General features: G+C 42.9%; 1 protein-coding gene across 1 annotated transcript; it reads right to left on the bottom strand.

Annotated features, from left to right (window-relative positions):
* Positions 1-714: 714 nt before the first annotated feature.
* Positions 715-10,413, bottom strand: LOC136181267 (UDP-glucuronosyltransferase-like). Its single transcript, XM_065962188.1, has 5 exons — positions 9,490-10,413; positions 8,476-8,607; positions 8,057-8,144; positions 2,866-3,085; positions 715-1,738 (listed from the first exon to the last, which is right to left on the bottom strand). Exons 1-5 carry the CDS (start codon positions 10,348-10,350, stop codon positions 1,456-1,458), a joined length of 1,584 nt encoding a protein of 527 aa, XP_065818260.1. The 5' UTR covers positions 10,351-10,413; the 3' UTR covers positions 715-1,455.
* Positions 10,414-12,025: the final 1,612 nt, after the last annotated feature.

The following is a 12,025-nucleotide window of genomic DNA, read 5'->3' as shown; positions in this document are numbered from 1 at the left end:
TGACTAATCCCATCATACACATTCATATGCTCCAGATGCGGGTGCAATCTGGGGTTCAGTGTCTTGCCCAAGGACCCGTCGACATGTGACTGCAGGAGCTGGGGATCGAACCCCTGACCTTCCATTTGAGAGACAACCAACTCTACCACTGGGACACAGCAATCCCAAAAAGCAGACGGATCAGACACACCAAGTTGTCTATCGGCACAACCAAAAAAACAAAACAACCCCAAAAATAATAATTTCAGATAAATGTTCATACAGCAAAGAGAGCATTCCATGCAAATCTCTAGTGTAAGTGAAGTTTTGTTGTTGCTGCAAACTATTAAGTGATTATACTTATAATCAGATGGTGGTGCAAAAGTCATAAAGCCCCCTCATGTGGGTCTTTTCTATTGCTTTATTGTACCATCCAAAGCCAACCTGAGGATCATCTGTCTGTACACGAAGGTGTACCATTTCACATTTAAGCTCTGACCACAGCATATATTATGATCTGTTAAACTATGAATATTGTCTTTCTCTATCAATTTGATGGTGTTATACAGATGTGTGTGGGGATTTCCACCATTTTTTTTATCCCAGATTTTGAAGTGTAAATCCAGTTGAATGCAATTCACTAGTTTACTGATTCTTTTATGGAGTCTTAAAAACCCTGATTAATAATATAAAGGTTATCTATAGACAAATACAAATGAATCCGTTACACAATGCTATCAAGCAACATTTATCTTTATACAGGTGAAGTGCACTTCATAAATTGTTAGCAGCACAATATCAGGGATCAGAGTTCAGGGTTAATCTAATGTCAGTCATAAACCCTGTGACCAATTTTACCATAAAAAATATCTGCAGAGTCATGCTGAGACAAAAGAATAGTGTTAGAAGTTACAAAAGGTGTGGTTTCTACATTTATACATTGTAGAAATGTGATGATAAGCATGACTGCCATGTCTTACAGATGTTTTCCCACTTTCCTAACAATGTGCCACTGGACTCAGGCATTTTTTTCACAGTATGCATGATTGAGGGGTTATGTCTCACTTTTTTTTAATCATATATCTATAGAAGTGAATCATCGTATTAATACAATAATTATGGAAAAGAATAGCTGCCCCAGCCAACCAAATTAAATACAGTAAGGGTACATAGACCCTTTACATTCAGCTGATACAACGGCGAGAAAGAAATCTCAATCAGACATAAATCTGACACACCACACTGTTATTTTAACAGAGGATGGCTTTTGGCATTATGTTACATATATGTTATAGACAACCTGAAAAAGGTAATGCACCAGTACAATGCACATATAGACACATTTAGTACAATCACTCTTCAGTGAATGTCACAATACAGTACACCAGAGTGAAAAGCTATTGTCAAGTTTTAACATTCATTTTTTGCTTCATTACAGAATAAAAAAAAAAGTGTGAAAGTTGAATTACAAAACCTCTACTGTTTCTTCTTCTTTGCACTCTCCCTTCTGCAACACTTTTTAAAGCAGAACATGCAGCATTTGAGCGTTACCCACAGAACAGTAAAGAGAATCATGAGTAAAAAGCCGATGACATCCAAGCAATGGTATTGAATCCAGTTCAATTCATGTGCAGCAACTCTTAGATGTGAGGCTCCTTTGTGTCGCATGACAAATTCAGTCCAGAAAACAGCAAGCTCCAGAGGCTGAACGGGACGGTCCAGGTGTATCTCAGACATCTTCACTATCTTCTCTTTGTAACTGCAGAGATGGGGATATAATGATTAAAAGATGCTCTGAAACATTTAAACTACAACAATACTAAAACAGTAAAGTCTTAAAAATTAAAAATTAAAAAGATGAGACAAAGGTTTTTATAATTGGTAATTTTTGAAGGATTTGTACTGCTTTACAGGGCATTTCATTAGACATTTTTAGCCATCTTGCAGGTCAACGATGGATGGAGTTTTGTAAGAATTATGAGGTAACCAGACTCCATGAACCACTGAGCCTAATGAATGTGTAGGTTGCCTTATATTCAAAGGGTAGTCTCTGGAGTTTTCAAACAATAGAGGGTGCAAGTGGTCAATATGTCAATTGTCCCAAACATGTGCATAGTTTCAAGCTACTATGCAGATTGATAGCTGATGGTGATAGCCTGTTAGCAAACAAAGCAATAATAAAACAACATAGCAATAAATAAGTGACCCTAGAAAGCACACTAGGGTATTACCACAGTGGAATTTAAAACGTTTAAAAAACAACTTTGTAAATGTTAAAGGAAATGCATGCAACATATTTTTAACTCTAAAGTAAACTATTTTCTTAAAAGACACTGAATGTAAACACAGCTTTTGTTTGTTTGATGAAACTTTACAGTGCACCTCTTTAACAGTGTTAATATTGAAACTGATGAAGTGAATCAAGCACAGTTTAAATACAGCCACATGGCCCAGATAAGAGGTGTGAGCAGAAGTGTGTGAGTCAAACAAATGCTTTTTTTAAAGAAGAATGACGTAATAATCAAATATAAAGAAATTAGGGCATTGTTTTTTTTCCAAATAATGTTGGTTCATTGGGTTCTTAAATGTTTAATGTGGAGTTGTCTTTTGATTATAGAATTTTTTTTTTTCTGCATTTGGGGCCACATTTATCAGGTGCACATGTGCATACAGTTCTGTCGACAGATTCAGTTATTCAAATGATCTTTAAGTGCCAAGAAAAGAGGGAGAGGAATGCTAACGGCTTGTTAACAGGGATGTAAAAGAAATCAGGATTACAGATGATTGGTGTGTTGAATAACTGGGGATGGAAATTCACTCAATATGTTACAGAAAAGCTCGGGGCAAAACAATATGTTCCCGTGCATTAACATTTTATGATCTTACCTTTTGTCACGGATGATGTTCTTTAGGGCAGTCAATAGTTTTTCAGTGGTCACGTCATAAATACCAAGTCTCTCTGCAACACCGTGCGCCACCATGCGGTTTACATTGTCACTCTGGTCCCCGAACAGTGGAAACATCAACATGGGCACTGCATTACAGATGCTTTCATAGATGCCATGGCTTCCTCCATGAGTGATGAAGACTTTGGCTTTGGGATGGGCTGAGAAGGAGTAGACACAATTAAAGATCCATGCAACCGCACGCCCATTACAGGTACATTTGTTAGAATCAACTTGAATTAGTCTGAATGTTGTGATTTATGTATGGTCCTAACTAGGGGTATAAAGGTACACGCACTCGGACCGGACCGTTTCGGTACAGGGCCTTCGCACGATCTTTGCATGCGAGTATGCGCGGAACAGAAGTGCTTTAATCTGTGTTCCCACACGGACCGCAAAACGGGAGCACACCTCAGGGTGGAGGAAGGCTGCGGCCGCTGGTATGGGACACACCTTTTCGTTAGTAACTTGTAAAAAAGTTCAAACATAAACTGTGCAAACTGTGCAGATTACTAGTTCCTCGAGTCCTGTCGGTTTGGACAGTTTCATATAACCGGGATGGAGTTCTTTTTACGGACTGACTCTTAAGTTTCGTTTTCATTTTCAGCGATGATCCCGCTCCAGCAACGCTGAAAGGGGAGGGGGAGACACGTCTGTGTGGGAGCATAACTTTAGGTTAAGAAATTAACTCCGGTTCTCTGAAACATTAGTGAGGTATCTCACTATGGGACACGCCCCTCAAGCTGTCCCCAGAAGCAATATTACATTACGCCAGTCTTGACTGGCAGACAGACGTGACGTCTGCTCTCCAGAGGAGGGACTTCCTCCTCTTATAAAAGTCTGACGTAACGTCACTTCTTCAGTCTTGGTAAACACACCTCTTCCTCGCTCCACGCAAGGAGGGTGGTCTGGTGAGATACCTCACTCATGTTTCAGAGAACCGGGGTTAATTTCTTAACCTAAAGTTCTCTTTCAACATTCGTTTCAGTATCTCACTATGGGATATAGAGACTCCCGTATTGCCAGACAGGCTTACCTCGAAGACCGTTAAAAGATAGTTAAACAAGCATATTATGTGCACTTACGCTCAGCACTGAATGAGACAGTGTGCGCGCAGTCACATCAAGCTTGTAGAATCTGGAGAAAATGTGAGGCGTTGCCCAGTCGGCAGCCGCACAAATCTCCTCAACAGTTACACCCTGAAAGAGTGCCCATGACGTGGCCATACCACGAGTAGAATGAGCCTGCAGACCTGCCGGGGCCTGTATGCCCTTACTGTCATAAGCCATGGCAATTGCCCCCACGATCCAGTGTGATAGCCGCTGTTTCGTAAGAGGTTTCCCCAAATGCGCTGTCGCCCATGACACAAACAGCTGTTCCGATTTTCTGAATCCAGCTGTTTTTGCCACATTTGCTCCTCTGTGGTGAACGGAGGAGGATTAAAGGCAGACAGCTCCATAGGGCGGTATGACAGCGTCGGGTTCAGTATTTTAGGCACAAAGGCGGGATTAGGTTTCAGTAAAACCTTTCATAAATTGACATATGAGAGGACGTTGACCTGCCGTTTTATCCCCAAAGCCTATGTGACAAGCCGATATCGCAGCTAAATACACTTTGACAGTGGAGAAGGCCAAGCCCTTATCCAGCAGCCCTTGAAGGAATGTCAAAACATCTGACACCGAACTCTGGAAGGCAACCACCCCACAAAATCAGTCTGCGTGCTAATGTGTGCAGATGACATGAGCGCAGTCCCCCTTGTCTGTTTATATACGCCATCACTGTGGTGTTGTCCATCATGACTAAAACATTCTGCCCTCTTAGAAGGGGCAGACAATGTTTCACAGCTAGAAAGACAGCCTGGAGTTCCAGGTAGTTTATATGAAACAAATGCATCTGCGAGGCCTGTAGTCAGAAAAGGCGTGTGTCTCCAAGGGCGCAGCGCCAGGACGCACGCCAAGGAGATCGACACTTGGCGATGGCAGTGGTGCGTGGGGCTCAATCTTAGCGACATAACCCACTGCTGAAATGGTCTCATGTGTTGGCGGCCAAGAGAGATGACAGTTAGTGCCGACGCCATCAATCCCAGCAGCCTGAGACAAAGTTTGAATTTTAGCATTAGATACTTTCTGTGAGAGGGATATAAATGGATATGGAAATAGGCATCCTTTAGGTCTATTGAAGCAAACCAGTCTCCATGACGCACGAAGCGCAGTAGAGCTGTGTGTGTCAGCATCCTGAACTTGTACTTCCTCATGTACTCGTTCAGAGCGCACAGATCTAATATCGGCTGCAGACCTCCCCCCTTTTTCGGAACTAGAAAATACCTTGAATAGAATCCGTTCTAACACTGTTCTAATGGCACTTTCTGAATAGCCCCTTTGTTTAGCAGCGAGGCAATTTCCTCCTGCAAAACCTGAGCTTTTTCTCCCTGTGCAGACGACTGCAGTATCCCGTTGAAACGTGGTGGAGTGCATACAAACTGGAGCCTGTAGCCTTTGGTTACAGCCCAAGCACCCTTGCCGGTTTGCTCTGGCTTCGGCCGCTTGTCTGAGGCTGAGGCTGGCGTTTGGGAATGCGGTAAGCTGGTCTCGCTACTGCCTGGGCAAACGTCTGCCGTGCTGCTGGAGTTTGGGAGGGTGGCACTTTTCTGGGCAGACACAGCTGCAGTGCTTCGCCCTCCGTTTTACTGTCCTCGCAGCGTTTTTGCATCGTGGCTACCGCTGGGCCAAATAAGCCTTTCGGGTCCACAGGCACATCAAGAAGCTGGGTCTTCTCCTTGTGAGAGAGGCTGGACAGGTTGAGCCTTCTCGCTCTCTCCTGAGAGACCATCAGGGCCATAGCTCTCCCGGAGGTCTGTACAGCGCACCTGTGAAGACGCAGGCAGAGGTCCGTAACCACGCACAATTCGTCCCAGAGGGCTGGGGTGGGTGAGGTTGCCATGTCGTCCGACGATGCGTTCAGGGCTCTCACCGACATCGCCACTGCCTTATAGCCTTTCTCAGTCAGTGAAGATTGGAAACAATCAGCTTTAGAAGGCAGGGAGGGGCTCGCAGAAGTCATGGTGGACTTCTGTGAAGGGTGGAGGTAAGATGCTAACAGAGGCTCGACCGGAGGAAGGTGTGAGAAACCTCTTTCTTCGGCCCAGTCCAGCGCTGACCCTCCCTGGACGGGGTTTTTAGCGGTCAAGGGGTTGCTCCAGGACCAGGTAGCCTCCTCCAGGCACTCCGGGAAGACCGGGAGCACCTGCCTGGCAGAGAGTTTAACCTTAGGCAGCCTTTTTCCCTCGTAGCGAGACGTGGTAGTCTCGGCAAAGACTTCAGGCCATGCAATGCCCAGCTTTGCAGCCACTCTCTTGAGGGCTTCGTGCAGGTCAGTGCTGGCAGTCGGGTTTGGAGGGCCACTGCACGCATCAACCTCAGCCGCCGTCTTTGCAGCCGGTGAGGTTATGAAAGATTCCGCATAGTCCTCATCGTCTTTGTCAGAACCGAGGCTAAGGGACTCTTCTCCGGAGTCGGAGTATCTAACCTTGACGTCTTCCTGCTCTGCCTGCTGGCTTGCTTCGAAATCGTCAGGGTGGGCTAATGGGGCTACGGCGTCGAGCTGCTCGCTCCAGCTAGCAGTAGTGCCCAGAGGGATGGCGTCACCCTGGGAGCTCTCTGAAATCTCCTGATGTGGTGGTGCGGACACCCCAATCATAGGATCCTCGGTCGATAGGCTAGCTTGGCATGCCAGCCTGCGTCGGCGAGTTTTCAGTGAAAAACGAGCACAATGTTCACAAGTAGCCTGGGGTGTCAGTGCGTCCTGGGCGTGTTGCAGCCTGAGGCACGCACTGCATACAGAGTGGGTGTCTGCCCCGGCTATCTTGTTACCACATGTACACAGCCTGGCCGGCAGCTTGCCCTTTTCCATGGTGAGAAAAAAGTTTAAGCTCAGAGTCAGTAATACTCCGTCAATAAAAGCTGAGAAGCAAGAAGCAGTTAGTGTGGTGGCTAACTGTGGTAGTTAGTATGGTGGCTAACTGTGGTAGTTAGTGTGGTGGCTAACTGTGGTAGTTAGCATGGTGGCTAACTGTGGTAGTTAGTGTGGTGGCTAACTGTGGTAGTTAGTATGGTGGCTAACTGTGATAGTAAGTGTGGTGGCTAACTGTGGTAGTTAGTATGGTGGCTAACTGTGGCAGCTGCTGTTTGGGAACAGACCAGCTACTGGCTCAGTTGGCTTCTGCAACTTAAAGGCGACTGAGGGGTTAACTCGCTCTGTGAACAGTTTAACTAGCCCGTCAGCTACACCTGCCTTCTGAGAGGTTGCTTCTAGGAGCGAGAAGAGGTTTAAGACTGAAGAAGTGACGTTACGTTGTGCTTTTATAAGAGGAGGAAGTCTCTCCTCTGGAGAGCAGACGTCACGTCTGTCTGCCAGTCAAGACTGGTGTAATGTAATATGGCTTCCGGGGACAGCTCGAGAGGCGTGTCCCACAGTGAGATACCGAAACGAATGTTGAAAGAGAACCTGCAGCATGATAGAATGAACACCCTCCCTCCCCAACAGACAGCCTTTTGCTAGTAATTCTGAACGGGCCAAAGCCATAACAAATGCCATTAAAGTTCTTATATCGACAGAGGGAAATATTAATAGTTCTGCGATGAAACTATACTGTCCCAGATGTGATAAGGTTTATTATGTGCTCAAAGGGCATTCAAAAAACTGTTGCCTTCATAAACTAAAAGATAACATAAACATAAAAGGTGTCAGTGTAATTTAAAAGAAATATTTTTACATATAGGCTAAACTAATTACTCCATTTCATTCTAAAATATTTTATTTCATTCAAATCTTTTATTTATTGGAGACTCTTTTGGTTGAAGGTTGCAGCATGTTTATTTTTTATTTTTTTACAATGTTTAATTTAAAATGTTATTAAAAAGTAACCTGAGCAGGTATACAAGTCTGATCTGTCAATGCTGCACTTGTAAAAGGGAAATTCTAAGTGTTCCAAATAAAGAAAAAAAAAGTGTTGCATCAGGTCCCTTTACTGTACCGAACCGAAGCTTCAAAACTTGGAACCGTACCGAACCGAAATTTTGTGTACCGTTACACCCCTACTCCTAACACATCTGTCTGGATAAAAGATTGCTTACCTAAGAGGTCATTCTGAGGTAACCACTTCATAAGTTTGACATTCTTGGGTGTATCCTTAGGTGGGACTCCAGTGTATCTCCACAATACCTAAATCATAAATAATAACCGTCAATATAACGAATACTAACTTAACATAACATTAATAATAACTTTTAATATTTGTAACGTGTTGATGTGTAAACTCTTTTTGCAATGAAAATAGAATTTTGCAGACTTACAACAAGGTAGGACAGGGAACAAAGTCCTATGGTTAAAACTGAGTGTGGAAAACTCTCTGGCCAATCTGTGTTTGCCTTGAGTGTTTTATTTGAAGAGTGTAAATAGAAGTCTAACAAAAGTTAGCAAAGTCAACATTGACTGGTTAAACTAAGGCTGTTTGATTGAATCTGTGAGGTGAATCTTTTTAGTTTATCGTTACCCTTTGAGGCAGTTGCCGGAAGGCCTCAAAGAACTGTTTAGCTGTCTCCTCTGGCATGATGGACACCATTGAGCCTAAGGTAAAGACAATGAACCCGTCGTCTCCAGAGCCATCCACAAACTCCTTTATTTCCTGCAGGGAGAATCAGAAACACAGAAAAATGACATTAAAAAACTCAGCTCGTAATGTTTATGGATTTATGTTCATTCAATACAATATCTAGTGGACACGGTTCAATACCCGCCAACATATTTTTAAGTTGCAGCTATTGCCGCACTTCTATTGTGAGCTGTTGCCACACATTTGTTTTCCTAATATATTGTTAGCAATGACCTACATCAACAAATTATGTAAAAAACACAATTTCCCAGTTTGGGATCAATAAAGTAATTCTATTCTATTCTATTCTATAAAAAAAATTGTTATCCTGGAAAGTTCCTTTAATTTTCTTATTTATAATCTGACGTAGCTGACGTAGTTCAAAACACACAATTGTTGTCAAAGAACACTGGCACTTTCTTTTTACATCTGTTTTAATCTTGGAGAATTAACTGAAAAAAAATTGCATATTAGCAGTTAGATGATCTATGATTTTCATAAAGTGGTTGCTTACTATTCCAAAGCATTTTGTACTGTAAACAGTTTCAAAATCCTATTTGTAAAAGTGATGAGGGGGGCTCATCACTCCTCAACCAAAACAATGATGTAATGTTTACTAAAATACCCTGTTTGACATGTTCTTTGAGTGATCCCTATTATTGTCAGTTTATTAATTGAAAGTATAAAGTAGCATCTTTAGGTTTCTTACTTCCACACACTCATTTGAAGTTGGTTGAAACTTTGCAGGTCAGAGTTAACCAAATTCAATTACTATGTTAAGTGATGATTCAATAATTTATCATAAGATTTGCACGCGTGAGCCTGCTCTTAGCCTGTCTCAACACAGAGTGAGTATGAGTGATTTGTCTTAAGTGATCACAGATGTTTACTCTGGCATACATTCTTACTACTCACCGCTGGCAGAGGAGCCTTCTTTGCACAATTGATACCTCCAATAAAAGCCATGTTTGGCATAATAGGTTTAGGCCATTCAAATGTGAAGTCATATTTGAGAAGCCATATAGCACCATAACTAATAAGTTCCTTGTAGGTCATCTTTTCTTCTAAATGCCTGCTGACTAGATCGTCAAAGTTGCTGTAGATTATTCTGCACATGTAGGACTCCACACCAGACATGAGCATGTTTTTGACTCTTTGTGGGAAGGTCATGATGTTTGTATTGCCAGAGAAGGCTGCAGGAACGTAGGATGGAGGAGAGGGGCATTGGTTTGCCTTTGTATCCAGTTCACATGGAAGTCCACCCAGGAAATAAACAGCTGGAATGGAAAGGAGATGAGCCAGGATGGAGCCGCAGGGAAGGAAGGGGTCAGTAAGCACAAGATCAAAGCCCCCTACCCTCAGCCGACTCATCAAAGTCTGGTTGTTCAGCAAACTCTCACAACCCTCCACCTGTAATGATGTAAAGCTAACCAAACGCTGTACATTGAGGAAGATGTCTGTCATTTGTGGTGGCTTGAGAAATAGTCCCTCCGTCAGCTGTTCGAATCGTCCATCCAGGTCAGCTTTGGTAAAGGACACTGGGTAAACCTCAGTCTTGAAGCTCTCTGAGCTGTGGATCAACAGGCTGCTATCCGGCACCAGCACCAAGACCTCATGGCCCCTCTGGTTGAGCTCTTTCACCAGTATCTTCATGCTAAGCCAGTGGCTTCCATCAACAGGCAAAACCAGCACCTTCCCCCCCTGAACGGGCCCCAGACTGAGGCAGCACAGCCAGGCCAGCAGCCCTAGAATAGGAAACCACACCCCAACGCTCATTTCTACCTTGTTGTTCTGCAAGCTGGCTTGCTGTTAGAGCTTGTGGTAGTGGTTGTAAAGAAGCGGCTGTGTGTGTTTGTTTGGGGGAGTGACTGTGTGTAAATTCTTTAGGAAGTCACTGCCTTTGCTGTCCTGCTATTATGTAACCACCAGAAGATGGTGTTTTTTAGTTTTTACCACATTTGTTTAAGTGTATTAATATGCATTCCATACATATAACAAAATACAACTTTAGCTACACAAGTGTTTAGTTTTACTCTCATGAGACATAAATAGTTGCAGCATTGTCCATACAGTATGTTTATCCAATTTCATTGTCAAAAATAAAAAAGTCAAATATCAAACAAAAGGAAAGCTGTTTTTCTTTTTCCATTTTTTTTTTAAATCATGTAATTCCTATTTTCTGTCACAACTGTAATTTCCTATCAATAGCAATGGACTCTAGTGGTCAGTATGACTTGCATGTAATTTTGGTTACACGTGTTTGCAGCTTATTGGTGCAAAGTCTTCCCTGTTTACTTTGAATGTTCTGTCTATCAATCCCTCGAAAGGCAGACACATGCATGATTAATGGGTCCATTGCGTGTGTCCTCTTTTGAACTCCTTTATCTCCCACTGTAGTCTGACAACACACACAAACATTACCATTGTAAAGAAACTGGTGGCATGCAAAGCAAGCCGTAATAAGACACCCAAGCCCTCCTCCTGAGAAATGATAGAATCAGAGCAACAATGCAGTTTGTGGAATTTAACTTCTCAATAGTTCCAGACGCCTGTCGACTATCTAGAGAGATTGCAGGTGCTTGTACTGCCTTCATTACCAGACTACTCCTGTCTGTTACACCCATATCCAGCTCATAGTGTCTGCAGAACCTTAAGTATTCTTTGTAGGTTCATCAGAACTAGTGGCCCCTTTTACACATTGTTATTTGACACTAGGATATGATTAAAATATTGATTATGGTTGTTTCAAAGCTGGTTCATGATCAGATCTCAAACGGAAAGATGGGGTTTGATCTTACCTTGCACCCCCTCCACCCCCCACCCAATGAGATTCCCAATCATGATATCTGAAAGGTCTGTACAATGACTGAAGTGTTGCCTGCTACTTTTACAAAGGATGGTGAAAAAGGTGCTGCATTATTAAACTACAGGCTATATTTAAAAAATAATTTTGACTTCAAGTGTAGGAAGTCTTGCCATTTCTTATGCCATAAGTTTGAGCCAGATCACATCTAATGAACGTTTTAAGCTACAAACAACAAAGTATCATGTGTCAGTCATAGACAGGCTGTTAATAAAACACTCATAAAAGCTGAGAAATACAGTTTTTACAGTTCTTAGTAAAGCTGGGATGAGTCAATTATAAACAAGGAAATGGAGCTTGTATAGCGCTTTTCTAGTCTTCTCGAAACACTTTTTACACGGCAGGTCACACCTATCCATTCACACTCACACACGGATGGCAGAAGCTGCAATGTAAAGTGTCTATAAATATTGACTAATCCCATCATACACATTCATATGCTCCAGATGCGGGCGCAATCTGGGGTTCAGTGTCTTGCCCAAGGACCCGTCGACATGTGACTGCAGGAGCTGGGGATCGAACCCCTGACCTTCTGTTTGAGAGACAACCAACTCTACCACTGGGACACAGCCATCCCAAAAAGCAGAC

The sequence above is a fragment of the Labrus bergylta genome, chromosome 13, assembly GCF_963930695.1.
Source record: "Labrus bergylta chromosome 13, fLabBer1.1, whole genome shotgun sequence".
In the NCBI taxonomy this organism is placed as follows: Eukaryota; Metazoa; Chordata; class Actinopteri; order Labriformes; family Labridae; genus Labrus; species Labrus bergylta.
The sequence above is the reverse complement of the archived record's forward strand: the minus strand, read 5'-3'. Positions and strand labels throughout refer to the sequence as shown.

Bases quoted from the DNA above. Each gene is read 5' to 3' on its own strand.
- LOC136181267 (XM_065962188.1), bottom strand. From the start codon at position 10,350: ATGAGCGTTGGGGTGTGGTTTCCTATTCTAGGGCTGCTGGCCTGGCTG. The intron at 8,608-9,489 runs GTGAGTAGTAAG...TTCTCCCTGCAG, and splicing joins AGAAGGCTCCTCTGCCAGCG to GAAATAAAGGAGTTTGTGGA. The intron at 1,739-2,865 runs GTAAGATCATAA...CCATCTCTGCAG, and splicing joins AACATCATCCGTGACAAAAG to TTACAAAGAGAAGATAGTGA.